The sequence below is a fragment of the Panthera onca genome, chromosome B3 (assembly GCF_046562875.1).
Source record: "Panthera onca isolate mPanOnc1 chromosome B3, mPanOnc1 haplotype 2, whole genome shotgun sequence".
Taxonomy (NCBI): domain Eukaryota; kingdom Metazoa; phylum Chordata; class Mammalia; order Carnivora; family Felidae; genus Panthera; species Panthera onca.
In genome coordinates, this window is record NC_138344.1 from 4,831,433 (window position 1) to 4,855,599 (window position 24,167).

The 24,167-nt window shown below is 52.8% G+C and overlaps 1 protein-coding gene and 1 long non-coding RNA gene across 10 annotated transcripts in view; one reads left to right on the top strand and one right to left on the bottom strand.

Annotated features, from left to right (window-relative positions):
• Positions 1-24,167, bottom strand: part of ZSCAN2 (zinc finger and SCAN domain containing 2) — a 48,258-nt gene that overhangs the window by 8,601 nt on the left and 15,490 nt on the right. For 3 of the 8 annotated variants that reach the window (XM_078449053.2, XM_078449051.2, XM_078449052.2), the window contains one exon: positions 19,204-21,937. In XM_078449053.2, the coding sequence (XP_078305179.2) occupies positions 20,493-21,937 (1,445 nt within the window). In that variant the 3' untranslated portion in view covers positions 19,204-20,492. Of the gene's footprint in view, positions 1-155; positions 2,866-4,439; positions 4,542-5,221; positions 5,675-6,072; positions 6,841-7,312; positions 7,437-8,117; positions 8,195-8,768; positions 8,854-9,605; positions 11,384-19,203; positions 21,938-24,167 lie in introns of those variants that run through there. The other 5 variants (XM_060617581.3, XM_060617582.3, XM_081795831.1 and 2 more) reach the window with 5 other exon arrangements.
• LOC144616742 (uncharacterized) lies at positions 11,513-19,982 on the top strand. Of its 2 annotated transcripts, none has more exons than XR_013556458.2 (3): positions 11,513-11,794; positions 11,963-12,097; positions 15,772-15,976. It is a non-coding gene; the product is annotated as an uncharacterized LOC144616742 (long non-coding RNA). The 2 variants fall into 2 exon arrangements; XR_013556457.2 differs by lacking the exon at positions 15,772-15,976 and adding an exon at positions 19,877-19,982 and having other exon boundaries at positions 11,519-11,794.

The window sequence follows — 24,167 nt, forward strand, 5'->3', positions numbered from 1 at the left end:
AATGGATATTACATCTGAATCTCCGTGTTCCATTCCAGAAGTTTCCAAAAGGGAATGTGGTTATTTCCAAACTCTTTTTATAATGCACAGCTATGTTAATTTTAGTATCGTGAATTTCCACCCAAGTAAAGATTTTCTCATTCAAAATAGTAAAATGATTTAAAAGAATACATATCACATTTATTTCCTGGCCATATAAAAAAAATTCTGAACCCAGATTTCTGGGATACCTCTTTGAAAACGATCTCCAAAAACAGGCTCTCCGAAGTGTCCTCAATGGCAGCAAACTGACATCCTTCGAAGGACTTCTGGCTCCAGATAGCAGATACTGGGCAGAGACAAGTCTCACGGATAAGAGAGGTGACCGGGCCAGATAATAAACACGCTGTTCGTTCTGCCAGTGTTTATTAAGCCTTTCTTCCATGCCGGACACTACTCTGTGCTAGAACTACATCGATAGGAGGCCTTCTAAGGTGGTCTGAAGACAATTCTCAGAGGAAAACTCAATGTTTTCAGTAATGGCAACAACAAACAGAGTTCACAGCCCGTCAGAACGGCCGCTTTTGACAGACAACACTTACTTGAATAGGTTCTTTTATGTTCGTTAGAAAAGACTCCTTACTTAATCGTATTCTATAAATCTAACGATATGAAACCGTGACATGTGTAGACCGTGCTTTGTTTTATAACTGGTGGGTTTCTGGAAGGTTGGGGGAAAATATTTTCAAGCCAAATGCACGAAGGAGGAACTAGAGCAAGAAACCGTATCCCGTTTCTTTCTAAGCACCATTGGCTGCGTGTGTCAGAGTCCCTCCAGGGGCTGTGCTCTGCTCACTCGGAGACACCCCAGATCTCCAGGACCTGTGCGCCTGCACGCGGCCTCCCCTGAGGCCGGGGATGGAGCAGCGGCTCCTCCAACCCGGCCTCCTTCTTAACCGCTGCCAAGGTTAGTGGTCGTTGCTCCGGACGTACGTGCAAACGGAAAAGGCTTTCCCCATTTCATCATCCTGTTCGTGATCTCCTACACCCGGTGTTATGTTTTTAGGGCACCGCGTGGGCCGTAGGGCTCGCCGGCAGCACTGCTGGCAATTTGGAGCGGTTCTACCCTGCGAGACGTCTGCTTAGGTCGAGTCCTATTAATTGCTGGTTCTATACCTCAAAGATGCCAGTCTCCTATGGCTCAACCTAACATGTCGAGAGGAAGAGTAGGTCATGGTTTAGAAAGCCAACCTGGAGCACTGACCTTTCCTTCTCCAAATGACACGACAGAGTCCTCTCCTCTTGGGTAAGAAGCACGTAGAGAAATGGAGACGGTTCGCGGGCCCCACCCTCCACAGGGAGAACCGTGGAAGACCTTGAAAAATGTGCTCAGTTAATAAATCCCCGTCTAGCTGCCCAGTGCTGAGAAGAAAGAGCTCAGCCACTACCGGCCCTGTGGCGGAGCCGGCCACCGTTAATGCCATGAGCACCGCGGGGCGGACCTCCTCTGTCCTTGAAGGGGGGTCTTGGGGACAAGAGTCTCACCCTCATATTACCAAGCTGTGGAAGTTAAGGCACAGAATCCTAATGGATACCTATCGTGATGGTGATACAGTCCAATTCAGAATGAGTCTCTGAATTCTCTGGAAATTAGCTTCCATTTCAATAGTGCGGATAAGCAAGCCCTGAGTAGTATTCCGTAAGCCAGCTGAGTTTTCAGTGAGAGAAACACAATGACCTCTACCGAACTGGGACCTAAATCCCTGGTCTCCTGTGGGGGTCGTGGTATAGAATCAAGGACCATACAGACCTTTCTTAGAACAGATTCTGTGGTGCTTCTAGATTTGATGCTTCTTAAAGACGTTTAGAGCCTCTCGCCCACATGGGTTCTCCGATGCGCGCTAAAATGCGAACTGTTGTTAAATCGCCTCCCACAGGCACCGCATTCGTAGGGCTTCTCTCCCGTGTGGGTCCTCTGGTGTATGATGAGACTTGAGCTCTGATTAAAGCTCTTCCCACATTCGCCACACTTGTAGGGCCTCTCTCCAGTGTGAATTCGCCGGTGGGTAATGAGGTTTGAGCGGTCACTGAAACTTTTGCCACACTCGAGACACTCATAGGGCTTCTCTCCTGTGTGGATCCTCTGGTGGCTGGTGAGCGTGGAACTCTTACTGAACTTCTTCCCGCACTCAGGGCACTGGTAGGGCTTTTCGCCAGTGTGCGTTCGCCAGTGCGCACTGAAGTGCGAGCTATTGGTGAAACTCTTTCCACACTCACTGCACTTGTGGGGTTTCTCTCCTGTGTGGACTCTCTGGTGCATCAGGAGGCTGGAGCTCTGGTTGAAGCTCTGCCAGCACTCTCCACATTTATAGGGCTTTTCTCCAGTGTGGATTCTCTGGTGTGCTGTGAGGTTAGAATGATCACTGAAGCCTTTCCCACATTCGGGGCATTTGTAGGGCTTCTCCCCGGTGTGGGTTCTCTGGTGGCAGACCAGGTGTGAGCTTCGGCCAAAGCTTTTCCCACAACGGCCACACCTAAAAGGTTTCTTTTCTCTGATGTGGGCTAGCTGGTGGACAGCTAAGTGGGAGCTCTGGCTGAAATTTTCCCCATATTCACAGCATGGATAGGATTTTTCTCCTACGTAGGTTCCCTGAGGACCTATGAATTTCCCTGCGTCTCTTTCTGGAGGGGAGAGTGACCCTCGTCCATCTTCTAAGGGTACCTCCCATTGCTTTTGTGCCCCATATTTGCCTTCCCAGTCTCTCCTCCAGGCAAGGTACTGGGAAACATCCACTTTGGGTCTTTCTAATAATGCCCCCGGCAGTTCTGCTTCCTCTGAAATGTTCTGGCTTGAATTCTCCTCATTCTCTGTCCTTGTTTCAAGATCTGAAAGAATGAGGTGAAACTGCAAATGTAGCGTGTTTTCTGAGCTCAGAAGAACAGAACCGATGCGAAAGCGGCCCTACCGGACGGTCGGAAACAAACTCTTGCCGGTGACACATAGAACACAGTCAGTTTGCCATTAACCAGAAACCAATCATCTGGAACAGGGCTGAACCTCGTTCAAGACAGCAGACTTCCAGATCTCACTCCCTCCCCCAGCTTCTGAACGAGAAGGTCTTGGGGAGGAAGGCTGAGGAAAGGGAGGAGGGCAGGACCCAGACCCATTTCTTCCTCTCCCCGCCAATCAGATGCTCTGCCCCCAGGCGTGGCCCCTCTTCTCCTCCCCACCCACCTGTGTGCTGGCAATCGGTACTAAAAGGCTACCTTTCTCTTCCAGGCTGAGGGACAAGCCTGAGAGTGATTCTGGCCTCTCTCCGTCCCCTTCCTTGCAAGTGGGAGGGAGGACTTCTTTGATGAACAAGGAGCTGGGCCCCGTGGCTCAGAAGACCAGCAGTGAAGCCTCTATCCCTGCGGGGCGAGGCTGTGGCCATCCCCTGCTGCCTGTGGCTCCAACTGGGGTTCAGTGAGGAAGCCCACCGTGGCCACCCATCTGAGCCACACTGCCCAACGGCTCTACAGTTAGAAAGCTGTCATTTGATCTCAACGTCTTAACTCTTACGCTTCTTGGTTGGTCTGGAATCTGAGCGGGGGAAGAGCAGTACTATTTATCAGATCTCCTAAACTTCCAACAAAATAACTGAGCCCAACCAAGGAGGGAAGCTCATCTTAACCATGAGAAATTCACCCCTGCAATAAGCTAAGGCTGACTGTAGTTTAATTTGGGGGTGCCAGGGCTCACTTTTTCTATTAATCTAGTTAAGTGATAGTTAATTATAGTTAAAACTCTGATAGAAACTTAAGAGGGAGGGGCGCCTGGCTGGCTCAGTCGGTAGAGCATGTGACTCTTTATCTTGGGGTCATTAATTCGAGCACCACATTGGGGGTAGATGTTTCCTTAATAAATAAAGGGGGCATTAAAAAAAAAAAGAAATTTAGAGGTGCCTGGGTGGCTCAGTTGGTTAAGCCTCCGACTTTGGCTCAGGTCACGATCTCACGGTTCATGGGTTCGAGCCCCGCGTCGGGTTCTGTGCTGACAGCTTAGAGCCTGGAGCCTGCTTTGGATTCTGTGTCTCCCTCTCTCTCTTTCTGCCCCTCCCTGGCTCGCTCCTGTCTCTGTCTCTGTCTCTGTTTCTCTCTCTCTCTCTCTCTCTCTCTCTCTCAAAAATAAACATTAAAAAAAGAAATTTAGGAGGGAAATCATCAACACTAAGGATTTGTTTATATCTATCTAGAAGCCACGGTAACTCAGGAGAGCAGGCTTTCCTGGCTGCCACCTGCTTTTCTGTTCTCCCACATCCTGTGGCTTCAGCACCCCTGCATAATAAACCGGGAGGGCCAAGTGAGTGGGTTCCTCTCCCAGCCCTCGCCCAGTGCTGCCTCGTCCGTGTTCGGAATTCCAGATCTGACTTCCTTGTTGGTGCAATACTAGCTTTTGCTCGTTTTCATTCATTTCCCACCTGCACAGGAAGTTTTCCGGAAGTCCCGGGGATCGTCATTCCAAAGCTCTTCACTTCTCTCTGGCCTCGAGACCCCGTCTGGCTGGCGGACTGGAAGTCCTACTCGAGGAAAATCAAGAAGGGACATGGAGTTCTTATGCAATTTGCCTTCTGTTCTTATATCTGGACGTGGTGGGTGAAATGAGAATGGAAACACCTACCAGAAAGATCTGGTTTTCAGAAGAAATCGTTTAGTGAATGACTCAGGAAATGTGCCCCCTTAAGTGAGGAGTACAGGGCAAGGTGTTCATCTATCTTAACAGTAAGTACAATGATGGTGACAATGAAAAGGAACATTTGCTGAGGGCCAGCAATGTGAGCTAGATACTATCACTCTGTCCGTTTTACAGATGAGACAGTGGAGGCCTAGGTGTTTAACCAGTTTGCCCAAGAACAGAGAAGTCTTTCAGTGGCAGACTGTTGTATGTAATACGCACGGGGTATGTTAGATGGAAACAAACAACTGGAACTTTACATCACTCGGACCTCTCTTTCCTCTATAGTGGTTACTAAATATTATTTCTAGAATGTTGTTACTAAAAGCAGACAGGGAGCAGGGCAAGACCCTCAACGTTGTCTTTGTGAGTCACCCTGCACTACTGGCTAAGAAATCGGTCTGAACCTGAGGAGGTCACTCCAGAGTGATAGACAAGAAGCATCTCTCCCGCTTCACAGTCCCTAATGCTTCCCTCGGGCCCTCGTCTCTCCCACGGTCTGTGGCCGCTGTGGGGAGGAGAGCTTACCACTGGGATTCCCCCTCAGAGCCTGGGGGCCACGGCTCTTGGGCTCCTCTCGGGGCTCCTCTGCCGGTTCGCTACCGTCTCCCGTCACACCTTCCAGCACGGCCTTCCGGTTCTCTTCAGAGCCCCCTCTATTCCGCAGGAGGCCTCCTGCCACCTCGAAGGCATCAAAGGTGCTGGCAAGGGTCCAGGGGCTCATCAGGGCGTCCATCTCACGATAGAAGGGGCAGGTGCCCGGGGCGTGCGTGCTCCTGGCTTTGCGGTAGTGGGTCTGGAGGTTTTTGAACCGGTAGCGACACTGTTCCAGGGTCCGCGGGAAGCCGCGCTCCCGCAGCCGCTCGGCCACCAGCCGGTACACCTGGCGGTTCCGATGGCAGGTGCGCAGTTTCTCGTGAATGTAGGGCTCACCGAGAATCCCCAGGAAAATTTTGGTTTCTTCGTAGCCCCAGTGCACACCTGGAGGAGAGGTACAGAGGTGAGCTGAGACGGTGCTGCTGGTTGTGCGGAGGACAGCGGGAGACCCCCCACTCCCGCCACAGCATCTCGGTGATTTCCGGAGAAGCAGTCAAGCGGGTTTTCCTCTGTGACGGGACTCGATCCGACAATATGCACACGTTTATTTTTACACTTATACACATGACTCTTACATAATGGTTCTTCCTTTTTCTCGACTGCACACAGGAACAAAGGGCTGTCCCATTTGTACATAAAAATAGCCTTTCCTTGCCCTTTCCAGACGACTACAGTGTGCCCTGAATCCCCACGGCACCCCCGAAATAACCGGTCACGGCAAGCTTTTCTCCAAACCCTGCCGACAGCGAGGGCCTCCCAGCTTGCTCATGACAAGGACTTACCAGCCGGACTCCGAAACAGGGCTGGGATTCCAGGGCTTCCAGACACTTCTTCGACCCCCAGTTCTTCCCCCTCAGAATCCTCTGTGACGGCTCCTAAATGCCCTTCTTCTACAGACGCTGTTGTGTGGCCGGGGTCCGGCCCCTGCTTCTCTGCCCTGCCTTCCAACACAGCCTCGGCCAGCACTGCCTCCTCCTGTCCCCAGCGGCGCCCCTGAAGCTCTGCATGCTCCACATCACAGGCCCTGTGCCCAAGAAGAGCCCCTGCCACCTCTGGAAGGGGGGTGGCGGCCCGTGGGCACATCAGGGCGTCCATCTCACGATAGAAGGGGCAGGTGCCCGGGGCGTGCGTGCTCCTGGCTTTGCGGTAGTGGGTCTGGAGGTTTTTGAACCGGTAGCGACACTGTTCCAGGGTCCGCGGGAAGCCGCGCTCCCGCAGCCGCTCGGCCACCAGCCGGTACACCTGGCGGTTCCGATGGCAGGTGCGCAGTTTCTCGTGGATCCAAGACTCACTGAGAATTCCCAAAAAAGTCTTGGTTTCCTCATAGCCCCAGTGCACCCCTGCCACCTTCTCATCCTCCAGGCCCTGCAACTCCAGCTCGTCCCACATCTTGGCTTTCCTCAGGACGGGCACGTGGCCAGGCTGGCCTCTCCCCCCACCCGCTGCGGAGTCGCTGGCGTTCTCCTCTCCGGGACACTGAAGATCACGCCTCCATGGGTCCTCCTCCTGCTCCACGTGGGAGCTGACACTGGGTAGAGGGGTTGGCAAATCTGTTTGCAGAGGGAGACACACAGAAGATACAGTGGTTTGGTGACTCTAATCCCAACCACTTTATATGCCAGGGAGGGGAGATACTATTAATTTTTTTTTTTAAGTCTGAAGGGATTCTTGGGAAGCCTCAGTAAAAGTAGTATTCAGGCTGCGAGGGAGCAGTAAGAAAAAAATCCAGGCCCAAATCTAGACCTACACATGCACGTACATCTGTCCTGAAACAAATAAAATTCAGGCTCCCACCAGAGGCTTTACTGACCGTCTTCCTAAGATGGTCAGTAAATGTCAATACAATATTCTCTCTGGGTTCTAGAAACTCATCCTTGAGAGCACTGACTTTGGTATTAGATTATGGGTCTCTTTTCAAGCAGAACTGAGGGCTTTGAACAATATGATCCCAAAAAGGTCTGGGGTAGTGAACACTACAGATAACGCCACGGCTAACTTTGTACAGGAAAACGGCGCTCTTACCCGGCGAGACCTCACTTGCAGATTTCTCCCAACTTCTTTCCAGGTGGTTCCTCCATCCAGGTCCTGGCTGCCTCCGTGCCTCCTGGGAGATGTACACGGCCACATCGCCGAATGTCACCAACTCCTGGGAAAACATAACACCCTGTTCAAAAGGTGCTGCCCTGGGACAAAATGCCTCCCTATACGGCCTTCATCAGAGGGCAGGTGACAAAAAAGGCTGAGGAGAAACTAAAAAGTGAGTTTTCTTTGACTTTTAAAGGCAATAAAGGACGGGGAGGGAGCCGGGGAGAGAAAGAAAAGCCAGAAAGAAGCTAACATTTACGGAACACCAGGTGTGCTGTGCCAGATATTTTCACACTTGCTCAGTTATACAGTCAGTATGTGGCAGAGCCAGGATTTGAACGCAGGACTCTCTGACCCTGAGGCTTTTGTTCCCTCCACGCCTCCACAGTCCTGCACACCATGTGGGCAAGACTCGGATATGGAAAGAAGGAAGTAACTATTCCTTTTAAGGCAAACGTGCCAATCAGCATGATCTTACAATCTCGGGCTCAAGGAAAAGAATGACTTAATACCATTCCTCACCGCCTCAGCTGTGGTGCTGCCTTCCATACGGAGGGGGGTTTCAGCAACATTTTTCTGGCTGGTGAAATTCTGGAGCCTAATCTACAAAGTTACTGAGAACCCCCTCCACCACCACTGGGTAAAATTCTCTTGGCATTTCTGGTAAGCAAAAGAGTTGGCGGCAAAGGGCCCCCACTTGAATAGTGAAAGGTGTCCTAAGTAAGAGAAAGATCTGGCTCACCTGGGGGCTGTGCATCATCCCCTGGTCACTGCCGCCCTCCTCCAGAGAAAGACCCAGAGTTCCAGGACCAGGCAGGGCTGTGGGGAAGAGAAAGGAGCCGTGAGGAGACCATGTTTCTCAACTCCTCCTGAGGACGGGCCCAACTTAGTTCTGAAACAGAAGAGTCTTCCCCCTTCTCTTGGTGTCTGCTCTGTCCCAGCAAAGAAAGTTGGTGAAAAACCAAAATGAGGAGAGTTCCCAATTTTCCCCTTCCATACCCATCCAGGTTACTGATGCAGTTTCATGATTTTCTTCTTCAGTTTTGATAACACATCTGCATCATCCAAATTGGTCTGGGACACACGTACCTGTCCTGAGAATTACACACGTACCTGTCCTGAGAATTGCTTTGATCTGACCCCACCTTGTGCTTTCTCCACCAGCCAGACCTAAAATCTGTGCCCAACCTACTGGAACAGTAACCTCACTCACACAAGGAGAGGTACCACAGGCTCCGCTGGGTACTTTTACAAAACATGCCAACCGAGGCCCTTCCTCCCTTTGGAGGTACCTGTCGAGGATCCCCCAAGCCTCATTTCACCTGCCCCATCCTCCCGCCTTCGGCACTCTGAGGGAACTTACCCACCCTCTCCCCACACTGCTGCTGCTTACCGCTCCTGTGCAAGGCTGGGAGTTCCTCTTCGGGACTGTGATGCCACTGTTCATCCGGTTCTGGCTGTGAGTTCTTCACCACTGCCTGTAACAGACACATGAATCCTGTCTGTGCTTGCTTGAGATGGATGTCTTGGGAAGCCAGTACTGATCCTAAGCGTTCCTTCTCCTCTGAGCATACCTCCTGTCCCTGTTCAAGGACTAGAGGGGTCGAAATTCTGTAGGAACTAAAACTTAACTATCCCAAGATGCAAAGAAGCAAAGGAGGAAATCAGTCTCCTGCAAATCACTGCAGTCCAGTAAGGAGTGTGGATGTGCAAAAGACTAACAGATAAGGTCTGGATCCCAGGCTCACTGCAATCTGCCCACCAGCTCTCCTGAGGCAAGACTCAGCCAACCAAAAATATAGCTGTTTTTCAGTAGGACTCAAAGGTGCAATACTGGCCATAAAGACCAGTGAAGCCACTTGCGTCAGGCTGGCTGCTGAGAATGAGAGCTGTTCTCCAAAAAGAAACCAAAAACCAACCCACCCACCCACAAACCCTAGCTTTTCTGTCCTTCTGTGTGCTCCTCCTCGCCCGGAGTGGTGTTCAAGCCATTTTAAGCAATTCTCTTACTTAACGGCAGGGCCCCACACTCAGAGCAAGCGCTGTTACGCATTCTCTGAAGAGTCCGTCTGAGCGTGGAAGGAAAGCCGTAGCCACCAGGCCCAGGGAACGAGCAAATGCCACTTTGCCACGAACAGCAAAGTACGGCACATCACCCACACTGCTGGCAAACCAAGGGCACGCTCCCACTTCCTCCTGCTTTACCCAGAACAAGGTTCTCACTTCTCACCTGGAGCCCCCGTCTCCCAGGCTCTTTCTGCAAGTCTTCCACCAGGGCCACGGCCTCCTCTCCACTCTCTGGATGCTTCTGTCTAACCCAGACCTGGATCTCCCGAGGAAGGACAGCCAGGAACTGTTCCAGCACTAGCAACTCCAGGATCTGCTCTTTCGTATACTTCTCTGGTCTCAGCCACTGATGACAGAGCTTCCGGAGTTGGATGAGGGCCTCCCGGGGTCCTGATGCTTGTCGATAGCAGAAATGCCAAAACCGCCGGCAGGAGGTCTCTGGTCCAGGGTCGCTCCTTTGGGAAATTTCCTGCTCCCAGTGGGAATCGTCTTCCAGCTTCACTCTTTGAAGCTCTTCTTGCGCTCGAGGAGTCTGGACGTGTGGGTCCCCAGCTACAGCCATCGTTCAGCTCACGGAAGAACCTTGCCACTGGGCTCTGAAGCTCAAAGCCCTTCCTTTACCTCAGTGGGGAGCTACCATCAGATAGGAGTCACTAAGTAGAACTCGAAATCCTAGAGCCACGGATAATACATTACAGAGTGAATGCTAGTGACCATCACAAGTGTCAGCCCAGCAGGACTGAGGTGAAGAGAAGAGCCTTCGTGTCCTCCCCTCCCCATGTCCTGGTGCCCGTGGAGTCTGGCCCTGTGTCACCGGGGAAGCGGCTCCAGAAGTTCAAGAGGAGGGTCAAGAGCGGGTGATCTGATTGGAAAGTAGGGGGGCTTGAGGCTGTGTTTGCACAGCAATTTACTTGAGGCCGAGAAGATGTCACTCATCCACACTGACGAGTGAGGATGGACTGGAGAAGACAATGGGGACAATAAGCCGCCCACCCTCCCAAGCCACTGGTCTTCGGAACTAGAGTGTGACAAAGTCAATGTGGCAGGACAAGTACGAGAGGGCGCACAAGGTAGCAGCACCTTGGAGAGCAGCAGCCGGGTGGAGCTGGCTCTATCTAACCTTTCAGAGATTCAAAGGGTCCAACCTCTAAACTGCCCTCACCTCTGGCTGGTCACCCCACTCGGGATTCCTCAGCGCTGGAATAACTCTCTCCCAAACAGGGAGATTTACCCTGGTTAGGATTACAAGCGTTAAGAGCAGAGATACTAAAAACAGACCCATACGGGATGTCAGGGCTGGCGGGACAGTTAAGAAATACTTGGACTTCAACTCCCTCAAAGCTGGGCAATCGTGGCTCAGAGACCCCCAGAGACTTGCCCAAGGTCACATGGCTGGAGTTTGGCAGGAAATAAACAGGGGCTCAGCCCCTTGACCGTGGACTGGGGGACTGGCCCGCAGAGCGTGACTTACACCGGAAGGCTACTCTGCTCCGCGGGCGACCTTCTCTGGAAGCCTTATGGGGTAAATGCGGGCCCTGGGGACGGGGTCGCCTCGGCGGCTACAAGGCCAGGGTCCTCCCCGCCGAGTCTGGTGGGCGGCGCGAAGGAGGGCGCCGCCAGCACGAGGGCCGCATCTCGCCCGGGGGCCGCTCGCGGGGCGGCGGGGCCTGGGCCGGAGGCGGCGGGACCCTGGGTTTCGGTCCGGCCACGCCCACCCGGCGAGGGCGGCTAGGGCCCGAGGTGACAGCCGCGCGCGCCAGCCGAGGCCCTGCGACGCCGGGGGGCCGGGGCCCGTGGCACCTTCTCCGCGGCCGCGCAACGTCCCCAAACGACCCTCGAACCCCCAGCCCGGACCCGGAGTCCTGGCGTTCGGATGTCCACTAAACACCGGAAGCGGAAAGGCGATCCCCAGAAGGACTGGGTTTTGCCAGACTCCATTTCCCATAGGCCTCCGTGCCCGCAGACTGACAACAGCACTAGCCAATAAAATGTGAGGACGGCCTAGACGCCTGTGTTTCAGACGAATCACTGATGAGGGGTGGGACTTTACTGCACGCGGGATCTGGGAGTTCAGAGCCACAGCCTGGAGCAGACCCAGCGGAGGTGGTGTGGTCCTACCCGCTCCCCGACTGCTGGGGGCCCTGAGTGAGAGAGAGGGAGAGCCTTTGGGGGCCCGGGGTCTGCGAGTGCGCCGCCGAGACTCCAATTCAGATTTTTCGCCACTTAAGAAAGTACTTTTCCGGCATGGTTGTCCACTATGGCAGTGCTTTACCACCACCACCACCCCTCCGCACACACACACGTCCGCCACACACCCTCATTTCCTGCGTGCACAGCCCTGGGAGATTTAAGGTGAATACTTTGAGAGGATGAATACTATTGACGCTTATTCATTCCAACAATCAGCCGTGGAACATTAACTTTGGCCCAAGCCAAACACTCCCTCCTCCTAAGGAATGCAGGCCAGCAGAGGATGCATTTTTATGTATTTATTTTTTAATTTATTTTTTGTATCTCTAGGTCCCACTTGGGGCTCAAACTCATGACCCGAGATCAAGAGTGGCATGCTCCAATGACTGAGCCAGCCAGGCGCCTCTGGTGGATGCAATTTTAAAATGCTGCCCTGAACAACCCACATATCTCCAATGCAGTGTGGTAAGTGCTCAAAGGTGCCTTCAAAGAATGTGGCTGGAAAGAAATACTGGAGAGCGACTGGGAGAACCCAAGAGGGTAGAAGGTGCGGCCTCAGGGGAAGGGGGCAGGAAACTGCATTTTATTGAGCACTTACATTGCATATTTTCTCTGGTTTGGATCTGATAATAAATCCTGCATAGTAGGCCTCACTCCCTCTTTAACAGATGAAAGGTCCAAAATTCAATTAAAGGTGGGTGAAGCTGTGATTATTCCCACAGAAGGGGCAGCCTTGGGGGGGGGGGGGGGGAGGGGCAGGCAAGGGAAACACAGGATGGCAAGAGGGCTTTCCAGAAAGCCCTAAGTCCAATTGTGAGTCTGGGCCAGGAGAAGGCTTTGGGTTCCCACCATCAAGTCACAGAGAAGCTTTGCTTTTAGCATTTTCTATTAGTTTAAGATTTCCCTTGAAAAGAGGTTCCTCTGTTGTTGTTGTTGTTTTTTAACGTTTATTTATTTTTTGAGACAGAGAGAGACAGAGCATGAACGGGGGAGGGTCAGAGAGAGGGAGACACAGAATCTGAAACAGGCTCCGGGCTCTGAGCTGTCAGTACAGAGCCCGATGTGGGGCTGGAACTCACGGACCGCGAGATCATGACCTGAGCCGAAGTCAGCCGCTTAACCGACTGAGCCACCCAGGCGCCCCTCCTCCGTTTAAAAAAAAAAAAAAAGGAAGAAAATTGAAAATTACTAATCCACGTCCCTGCCCTATTACCTTAACTCAGGGAGCTCCTGAGCACATGGAACTTTCACTGGAAGCAAAATCAAGCAGGGAGAGTGTAGCCCCAAACACAAGTCATATCGACCATCAACACCACATCCAGTACTTGAAGGGAGAAGACACGCATACGTGTCCTCAAGCTGTGGGCCACACCCGTCAAAGAATGGGACCTAAGGACCCCCAAAAGTCTACACACATGAGGTATTTTCCCACTTGTGGCCTCCTGGTCCCTCAGAGGACAGTTGTCCTCAGAAACCTATACAGGTGCGTTTTTTGGTGAAAGCAGGCTACATCTAGGTCAGAGTTAGCAATATTACCACGGATAGGATTTTAGTGTTCTCTGCCATACAGAGTGACCGACCTCCTCCAAGCAGCCTTCTGGAGTGGGCACAGCAAGCACTGTCATCAGTTTTGCAGATGTGGAAATGAGGCTTCCGGAAGTGATTTGCCTCATCATAATGTTGGTTAGTGGCACAGGTGTGTCTAGAACCAGGTCTGGCAGGTCTCTAGGTTTTTTAAGTTTATTTTGAGAGAGAGAGACAAAGAGCATGCTTTGGGGGGAGGGGCAGAGAGAGGGGGAGAGAGAGAACCCCAAGCAGGCTCCACGCTGTCCGTGCAGAACCGGAAGCAAGGCCTGATCCCGAGAATGGCGAGATCACAGCCTGAGCCAAAATCAAGAGTCCGTCATTCGACCAGCTGAGCCACCCAGACGCCCAACAGGTCTCTTTGGCTCGCAACCCAGCATCCACTATGCCACAGATGCCAGGACACGAGTGGGAGGGAGACACAGGAGCCAGTAACTCTGAAGGCAGCACCATTTGGGACAGCTAGGAGCGGCAAATGTCTGTTCGTCAGTTTCAGCAAGCGTTTGGTTTCTGGATCCCTGATGCATTTAGAAAAACACTGCACAGAGGTGTTTAGAAGCAGTGCATAAGGGGACACGGATTCCCAGGTGAAGGAGATAAAAGCTTCTCCTCCAGGAATTCGACAGATGACAGCCACATATAATGAGTGGAGACTATGTTCCCTAGGCCCACTGGACCATCCATCCAACTCATTTAACCAGTGATACTAACTTACCTGCGCAAGGAGACCTGTCCAACAGGGAAACCTGGCAGAGTTAACAAGGCCATCTTGGGCACTGAGCAGACAGCCTGGGGGGACACGGATAACAAGTGGTTTTGAAGCCCGGCATCTGTCCCCGGAGAGGCTCATGGCTGGCGTCTGCCTGTCCCTCACATGACCGCTTCCTTTCATGTCCGGCTGCTCAAGCAGTCTGTAATCACAAAGCCACCACTGCAGTCACTCAAGACCAGGAATAAGGGGTGCTCTGAAGGAGGCTTGTGATAGGAGATCCCCCACCATAAATTAATAATTGGAGTTCTAGATTCTCTTGGTCTCTTGGAAATTGAGTTAGCAGGAGCCTGCCACCCAGGGTCCGGTCACCTCTGGGTAACTGGGGAAATCCAGTCTCTGCACCAGAAAGGCTGGGGACCAGAACTCTGCGGTCAATTGGCCAAAGGTGCCCCCGCTGAGGCCTCCTGGCAGGCACGCCTGCCCTCAGACGCCAACAGTGTAAACAGGCAGTGGAGACGCTGTGTCTGCCAGGGCCTGGGAGCTCCAGGGGCCCGGGTGGTGTTTCCTTGGAGCCGGACTCCCCACCCCACAGCCGTTCCACAGCTGGCTCGGGCCTGCGAAGGGATGGAGAGTTCTCAGAGCTGGGACACTGGGAAGAGCCAGCAGGAGAGGGGGAACCGGGGGCAGGTAGGCCCTAGAGCCACAGCCCCTGCTGACACCAGAGGCATGAGCCCAGTGGCACCAGTGACTGGGTGGAGAGCCAAAGGGGATTCGCCACCAGCCGTCACCCCCCACCAGGCGAGGAAATCCTCTGTCTCAAAATCTGACCATTGTCCATACAATCCTACTTCCACTTCCTCTAGGGCCTGGGGCTATGTTATCAAATCATGAGAGTAGAAAAAGGAAGGGCCCTAATATTCTGTCCAGAAATTTGAAAATACTTAACAGGGCCCGCCCGGGCAACAGGGGAGGTTAAAATGGCCGTGCGTGTGAAAAAACTCCAGGGCTGTCCCGGAGGGACTGTGAGTGCGAGCCCAGCACCCTGGGTCCCTGCTGAGCTCCCTGTGAGGAGACAGGACTGCAAAGTCAGGGATAAGGGGCTGGGAAGAGCCACCACCGGTCACGTGGCCCCGTGCAAGGCAGGACCAATTCCAGTTGTGGGATCTTCTTGCTACCAGCTACAGGGAAGCCTCGTAGCCGGTGTTGTTTGCATTTCAGTGTTTGGTTCTTTTCTCCATTTTTTCCCATGGGTACTTCTCAGGGCTTTAATAACACAGTGAAATAAAGCAGCAGGTGCCGGGCAGGTTACGCACCGGATTCCCCTCTGAGCCTCCACTCCCCCAGCCCCGAAGCGGGGATACAGACCTACCTCACAGGGTTGTCAAGATCAAGTGAGGCGTACGTGTAGAACGTAGCACAGAGCCTGTGCACAGCAGCTGCTCCCTGGGTTGTTGCTGTAGGCTAGTGTGGCTTATCATAAAGTATAAAAACGCAACCCAAAGGGAAGAAAAATTCCATGAAAAAAAGAAGTCTCTTTATGACTTGCCTCATATTGTGAAATGTCTACTAAAAGCCGGGGGGGGGGGGGGGTTGTGATTGGTGGCCCAAGTGTCTAGAACCAGGTCTGTCCAGCTCCCAACACTCCCTTTACCGTGCCAAACATGAGAACAGGGACAGGGTGACAAAGTACTGCTGGGTGTGGACCTGAGGGGCCTCTGGGATGTGGCGGTGCTGTTTCTTGATCTGGGTGCTGGTTACATGGGTGTGTCCAGTTTGTAAGAGTGCCATGAGCATACACTTTTGTGCACTTACCTGTGTTTTGTATTTTAAAATGGATATATAGGGGCGCCTGGGCGGCTCAGTCGGTTAAGCATCCGACTTCATCTCAGGTCATGATCTCCTGGTTTGTGGGTTCGAGCCCCACGTTGGGCTCTGTGCTCACAGCTCAGTGCCTGGAGCCTGCTTTGGATTCTGTGTCTCCCTCTCTCTCTGCCCCTCCCCTGCTCACATTCTGTCTCTCTCTCAAAAATAAATGAACATTAAAAAAAAAAAAACAATTTTAAAATGTATATATTAAAACGGGGGGGGGGGGGGGTCTCCGGATATGTCATATGAACGCACTAGGATCAAAGGGTAAGAGTGAGATAAGATACAGTCTCTTGATAAGATATACATTGCTTGTCCAGACAAGAGAAACATTGTGTACTAGACTCAGCTACAGGAAAGAAAATGCCTAGTTTCCCACTGGCTTCTGACACCTGTGACATTTCAAAAATATGAGTTGTTTCATTAGGATACTGGTTAGTTTGGGGTTTTTTTATGTTTAGATTATTTAATTTAATATTTATTTATGGGTTTATTTTTAGAGAGACAGCACACGCTCATGAGTGCTAGCAGGGGAGGAGCAGAGAGGGAGAAAGAATCTTAAGCAGGCCCCACAATCAGTGCAGAGCCTGATGAAGGGCTTGAGCTCATGACAGTAAAATCATGACCTGAGCTGAGGTCAAGAGTTGGAGGCTTAACCGACTGAGCCGCACAGGTGCTCGTTTTTTTTAAGGATTTAAACAAAAAATTTTTTTAAGAGGGAGTGAGTACACAATCGAGGAAGAGGGGCGGAGAGAGAGAGAAAGAAAGAGAATCTTTGGCTCAACACCCAGCGGGAAGCCCGATGTAAGGCTTGATCTCACAAACTGTTACATCATGACCTGAGCCAAAATCAAGAGTTGGACACTCAACCAACTGAGCCACCCAGGTGTCCCAAGATTTTATTTTAAGTAATCTCTGCACCCAACGTGGGGCTCGAACTTACAACCCTGAGATCAAGAATTGCACACTCCACTGACTAAGGCAGCCAGGTGACCTGGTTAGTTGATTTTTATAGATGCCTTCGGCTGTGACTTCATTCACCAATAGCAATCAATCCTAACTTAGGCAAGAGGCACTGAAGTTAAAACTCACTAACGTGTATTTATCATCGTATCAAAGGGAAGTGTGGGGAACTGAGTCCATTTTCCAGGTCAGAGTTTCGGGCTCCCCCTGCCTCTTGCATTTCTGTATATCTCCGAGAAAGGAACTCAATTAGCAAAAAGTGAGTTCCTACCACATACCAAGTCCTGAGCTGGGTGCCAGAGATCAGTACAGGTGTGATCATAACACATAGAAGGCAGAGGGGCAGAATCATGTCTGAGGCTCTGAGGTTGGACAGTCCTTGGGTGCAGGACGCAGGGTGAGGTCTGCCAGAGAAGAGCAGGGAAGGCCTCACGAAGGAGACGGTACCCAGACTGAGTTTTCAGAAATGTGCAGGTGTGCCCTCGGGAGGCCAGGCATCCCAGAACAGAACAGGGGACAGCGGGAAGACAAGGCAGGCCCCGTGGAGCACATTCAAGGGGAGCGGCCAGGGGGCGAGGATGGTCAGGGTACAGAGGCCCGTCAGGAAGACTTCATCTGTGCTCCAAGGAACACAGCCTTTCTGTAGGATGGGGAGCCCTGGGGGGGTTAAACTGGGTAGTGAAGGGCTCACACTCAGGCTGGCTACAGTTGAGGATGAAGAAGGAGGCAGGGAGGGAGCCTGCGGGCTACTGCAAGCGGAAGGGTATGAACTATGCCCTGGGGGTGGGGTGAGGCGGGAGCCGGGAGAGATGTTAAATAGGCAGAACTTGCAGGGCTCCGGTCCCGACCGGCTCGGAGGGAGGGAGGGAGGAAGGAGTCTTGGGTGACTCCCAGGTTTGGGGTTGAGTGGGGCCACGCGATGGCAGTGCTACTCACAGAGCAAACACAAGGGAGGCGGGTAGGGAGGGGGCCTCCTGGACATGCTGGGTCTAAGGCTCTAGGAGACTGGAAAGCAGGGGTGGGGGAGTGACTGAGGGGGCGAGGCCCTGACCGGGAGAGCAGCGGCCGCTGGCGCAGGTGGAGATGGTTTACTGCTACCCTGAACGGTGGCTCTTGGCTGAGCCTGGAGGAAGTGAGGGTGCCACGGACAAGCTTGTTGCTCTGGGGCCGGGACGCTGAGGGAGGCCACACCGGACAGGTTCGGGGTTCTCAGGGAAGGTGAGCCAAGCTGGGTCTGGGAACGGCCGAAGCGTGCAAGGAGGCCCCTGAGGGCCCAGGAGAGGGGAGTGAGCAAGTCACGGAGAGGACCTGCTGAGTTGGACATGGGGGACTCCCCGAGGGTGAAGCAATTGCTTTTTTTTTTTTCACCATTTATTCTAAATTTGAAATTTGTCCCTAAATTTGTAACTGTCCCAAGGCTGTTCCCATGAAACAAACATGATAAAACCTCAATCCCTAAATGCATGTACATTCAGGGGAAATAGCCTTTGTTACAGAGGTGTGACTGAATCACAGGCAAAGACATGGCCGAAGGAAATCTGCTGGGGGGCCGAAGTAGTCCCCCCAAGGGGCCTGGGGCTTCCTGACGTCTTCCAGGGAAGAAGGCTGTGCCCTTGCATCCCACACGGAGCCGCACGAAGGCCAGTGCATGCTAAGCCCCCTAGGCCTCCACAGATCCGCTCCAGGGGCAGGCAGGACAGGAAGTGACAGACTCTCAAGCTTTCTAGGACCAGCTTTCTAGGACCACAGACTGTCATCTCCCAACCTGATCTTCTGTCCCTTTTTTTCCTAAGATATTTTGTGTCCCTACTAGGTAGAGAGGAGTAAAAAAAAAAAAAAAGTTTTGCAAAGCTTAATATCAGCTCTTTTCTTGAGACTTAGAGGAAGAGAATGCTAGTATCTTCTACGACCCAAATCCCAGAATTTGGTATCAGCTGGAAAACCACCCTATCCATCCAGACAGGTGGGATTATTCCTCCTACGAAAACTTTATGGAGTTTTCCTAGAACCTAGTACCCAACACCGTGATGGTACTTAAGTCCTCAATGTTTGCCAAATAAGTGAATGATGGGGATTTCATGGCCTACGTGGCTTGGTTTCACAACCATCACTGCCTAGTTTAGAAACGTCCTCCTTGTGTCTAATCTAGTTGATTCTGGATAGAGATGATTCCCAACAGCCTCCTTAGGAGGCCGCTGGCTTCTTAGCCAAAGCTGCCACTCCATCTTGGTTGACAGACCGGATGCAGAGTCGGCAAAGGACGGTGGACAGGTGTGTGCACCGGTCAAGCACACAGATCTTGGCTCACCCAAAGGTGTGTTCTTTGAAGCCACTGACTTTGACTCCCTGAAGGTCTTGGGCCACTTTTGGCCTAGGGCAGGAGGTGAGTGGGTGGGAAGTGAGGTGTGTGGGTTTGCTAATAGTCCGGTCCACATCAGAAGGCAGACACAGGCAAAGAATGAGACTATTTTATTAGGCAATGTTGAGCATCCGTTCTCTAAGAACCAAGGCCCGTGGTGAGCACAGGCTCCATGCGCTGGAGGAGGTGGTTTCGCATTTCCCAGAAACACTTTATCTGCTCTCCTCTTCCTCATAACAACCCCCTGACCTGCTACCATCCCCTGGGCTCTACGGTTTTGAGGCTCGAGGACCCAACCACAAAGCGCTGGTAGCACCCCCAGACCAAGGATGACACCTGTTAGAACAGCCCTTGATTCAAGCTCACATCCCTCCGGGGCACAGACTGTGTGTCCTCAAAATCAACACTTCCTTAAAAATATGAAAGTATACAAAAGCTACCAGACAGAATTCTATCTCTGCATATAGAACATAAAAAAGAGAAGAACGGGAATGGCCAGTGCAGAGAGATGATCTGGGGGCTGTTTATCTGTGGGGGTGAAGACACAGGCCCCCCTGAAGAGTGCAGGGCTGTTCCACCCTCGATGAGACAGAAACCACCATCGGCCAGGGGTAGGCAGTGGGGGTCCCCGACTTCACTTCCCACTCAAAAACCAAAACTCCACAAAAACCAGTGCATTCCCCCGGCAGCCGATTCCCACGGGACAGTAAGCAGAGACACGGGCAAATGTGTACATCCCCGTTTATACCCTTCCTGGCAGGCCCTGTTCAGCTCTTAACCAACGGAAAGCCTACCAGGATGCTGGTTCCAGGGCATACAGCCTGGTGTTTAGGTGTTCCTGACGCTTTCTACAAACAGAAACGGCCTTTGCCTTCACGTGGAGGACCCAGAGCTGGACGAGCCCATCCACCCTGACCTGCAATCAAAGCCCAGGACGCACGCCAGTAAGAGTGGGTTTGGACGGGGCGCCCTGGCGTGCCAGCAGCTCGGGGTCAAGGCACCTCAACCCAGCGAGGTGGGGGCGAGACCACCAGCACCTGTGGACCATATTTCCGAGGACTCAGCCTGGGCTGGGGGCACGCGGTCTTCCGTTCCACATGCGAAACACCCCACCCCCGCCCCACCCCGACCCACTAGAGCGGGGGCCGAGGCACAGAGCACCGGGACGCAGGACGCCAGTCGCGCCTGGAAAGGAAGCAGTGAGAAGACCCGACCCTCCGTCCCTGTGCCCTGTTCTGGGGGTTCGCCTGCGACCACCCAGGTGTGTTAGAGATGGCGACGGGGGAGGGCGAGGTCCCCGCAAAAGTCCCCAGAGACCGCTTAGGGAGCATGGCTCTCCCGGAGAGACCTCGGTGCCCCGGGGCCCTTCTGCCGCCTCAGCCCAGCTTGTCCTTCACGTGAGTCCTCTGATGGGTGATGAAGTTGGAGCTGTTGCTGAAGCCCTTGCCGCAGTCGGGGCACTTGTAGGGCTTCTCCCCGGTGTGGGTGCGCTGGTGGACGATGAGCACCGAGTTCCAGCTGAAGCCCTTCCCGCACTCGGGGCAGCGGTACGGCTTGTCGCCCAGGTGGGCTCGCTGGTGCATGACGAGGACCGAGCCGCGGCTGAAGCTCTTGCCGCACAGGACGCACCGGTAGGGCCTCTCGCCCGTGTGCGTCCGCCGGTGCGCCGCCAGCTGGGAGCGCTGGCCGAAGCTCTTGCCGCAGTCGCCGCAGCGGTGCGGCTTCTCGCCCGTGTGGATGCGCTGGTGCTTGACGAGGTTGGAGCTCCAGCTGAAGCTCTCCCCGCACGTCAGGCACTCGTAGGGCTTCTCGCCCGTGTGCGTGCCCTGGTGCGCGATGAGGCTGGAGCTCTGGCTGAAGCTCTTGCCGCACTCGCCGCACTTGTAGGGCTTCTCCGGCAGGTGCGTCCTGCGGTGCGTGGCCAGGTTGGAGCTGCGGCTGAAGCTCTTGCCGCACTCGCCGCACCGGTAGGGCTTCTCGCCGGTGTGCGTCCTGCGGTGCGTGATGAGCGCCGAGCTCTGGCTGAACCTCTGCCCGCAGTCGGGGCACCGGTAGGGCTTCTCGCCCGTGTGGATGCGCTGGTGCCGGATCAGGTTGGAGTTGTAGCTGAAGCTCTCCCCGCACTCCTTGCACGCGTACGGCTTCTCGCCGGTGTGGATGCCCTGGTGCGTGTTAAGGCTCGAGCGGTTGCCGAAGCTCTTCCCGCACTCGGGGCACGAGTAGGGCTTCTCCCCCGTGTGGGTCCGCTGGTGGGCGATGAGGTTGGGGCTCCTGCTGAAGCTCTTGCCGCACTCGGCGCACTGGAAGGGCTTCTCCCCCGTGTGGATCCTCTGGTGGGTTATGAGGTTGGCGCTCCGGCTGAAGCTCCGCCCGCAGTCCCTGCATTTGTAAGGCTTCTCCCCCGTGTGGGTGGTCTGGTGTCTGCTGAAGTTGGAGCCGTCGCTGAAGCTCTTCCCGCACTCGCCGCACTTGTAGTACTTCTCCCCCGTGTGGGTCCGCTCGTGCGTGATCAGGTGGGACTTCCGGCTGAAGGTCTTCCCACACTGCGGACACTCGTAGGGCTTCTCCCCCAGGTAGGTGCCCTGAAGGCCGATGAGCCGTCCCACCTCCCGGCCCTGGGCCGCCACCTCCCTGCGGCCCCCGGCCGGGGCCCCTCCCCGGCGCCCCCCCGGGGGGCCACGGTCTCTCTCCAAGTCGCCTTCCCAGTCAGGCCGCTGAGTGCCCGCGCCGTCGGGCCTCTCCGGCAACATCTGCCCTGATTCCGCGCCCTCGAACACATCTTGATTGCAGTTCTCCCCATCCTCGCTCTGGATCTCAAAATCTGAAACAGGGAAGAAAAACACGTTTCTTCAGTTTGTACTCAACCTCCTGTAATGATGAGGAAAGGAAAGGAAAGCAGAGTGAAATCTTTTACGAACTAAGCTTTGTTTTCAAAGCGGGCTCCACGCTTGGGGCACCTGGGTGGCTCAGTCACTTAAGTGTCCAACTTGGGCTCGGGTCACGGTCTCCCAGTCCCTGAGTTTGAGCCCCACGTGGGGCTCTGTGCTGACAGCTCGGAGCCTGAAGCCCGCTTCAGATTCTGCGTCTCCCTCTCTCTCTGTCCCTCCCCTGCTCACGCATGCTCTCTCTCTCTCTCTCTCTCTCTGTGTCACAAAAATAAACACTAAAAAAATAAAAATAAATAAAGTAGGTCCCATGCCCAATGCGGAGCTCCAACTCACAACCCTGAGATCAGGAGTCACACGCTCTACTGACTGAGCCAGCCAGGCTCCCCTAAAATTTAAACTCATGAAAATGAAGAGGCCAAGGAATACTCAAAACTTTTAAAAACCACGTGGATTTCTGGGGCGCCTGGGTAGCTCAGTCAGTTAGGTGTCTGACTTCAGCTCAGGTCGTGATCTCATGGTTCGTGAGTTCGAGCCCCTCGTTGGGCTCTGTGCTGACGGCTCAGAGCCTGGAGCCCGCTTCAGATTCTGTGTCTCCTTCTCTTTCTGCCCTGCTTGCGCTCTGTCTCTTTCTGTCTCACAAAAATAAAAAAAATGTTAAAAAAAAAAAAAAGAAAGAAAAAAACCAGGCTGATTTCCTTTCCTTCTGATTATCTGGTTGTCAGACCTCATACCCATGTGGTAATCACCCAGAATTTCTAAGACTTAAAGATTCGGGTCCCACATCTATATCTGTTTCTCCACTGGGAAATGAAGTCAGGTGGGGATGTGAAAATCCTAATCAAGGGAAAACAACAGGGAACACAATGACCCCCAAAACTCACCAAGGTGCCATATGCCTAACAGGTGCTCAATTAAATTTGGTGAATGAATGAATACGTTTTTCATTGGTGCCGGAGAAATTTCCCTAAAATTCAGTCTCTTTTCAGGGGAGCCTGGGTGGCTTAGTTAAGCATCCAGCTCTTGGTTTCGGCTCAGGTCGTGATCTCATGGTTTCATGAGTTCGAGCCCCGCGTCAGGATATTCTCTCACCCTCTCTCTCTGCCCTTTCCCCACTCACGCTGTCTCTTTCTCTCTCAAAAATAAATTAAAAAGCTTTAAAAAAAAGATTATATAATAATCTCATGCATCACACTATGGTGTTAATAATCTAACTAGATTTTAAGTAAGACAGACGAGATAACAGGGCCTCTGCAAAAAGGACTTCCAGGTGTCTATATAGATGACTGGAAGCAAGTGGGCAGTTAAAAGAGCCCTAAAATTTCTCTGCAGTAGAATGGACCTCCCATCGGTAATACAAAGTATCTACCTTCCAGAAACTTGTCAAACTACCGCCCAGTACTTATCAAACATTTGGGTGAAAGACGTCATTCGGGAGGATCCCCGAAAAGACATGCATTCCCTTCCTTAACAGAGAGACTCTGAAGTCTATCCCAGGATCAAACCAGAGCAGTGGAGAGCCGTTAGCCTGGATGCCACTGTTCTGATCCTCACAGAACTGAACCGTGTGTTGATTTAATGACTCTGGCCGATAGTCACGAGCAGTCGGAGAAGCGTCATCAGAAATTAATGGCTGTCGGGAACGTTGACACTGCCAGGAAGTTGTTGGCAACACTGTTTATACCACACAATGTCCTCTTGATGAGCGAGAAGGAAATTCCCCTGTAACCGAAATTCCCAAAAGAACCACTCTCTGATCAACACATTTGTGTTTGCCTCACCCCTCTGGTTATGGCTCCCCCTCTCTGCCTTGCCTGCTTGGAAGCTTGGAGTCAAAAGCTCAGAGAAAGAATACTGGATGTTTGTCCCGCCCCCAATCTGTGTTCTTTCATCTCATTTTCCCCTCCCATTATTTTCTTTTTTGCTATAATTTCCTTGTGCCCCTTTCTTTTTTCTTTCTTTTTTCTGTTCTTTCTTCTTTTCTTTCTCCCTTCCTTCCTTCCTTCCCTCCCTTCCCTTTCTTTCTCTCTCTTTCTTTCTTTTTGGCTAATCTCCGTAACGTTCCAATTTTAGTATATGTGCTACCGAAGCGAGCACCCTTGTGCAGTTTCTGTAAGCTGTCTTTAATTCTTTTTTGGAATTCTGTAGGGTACAGAAGTAAATCAA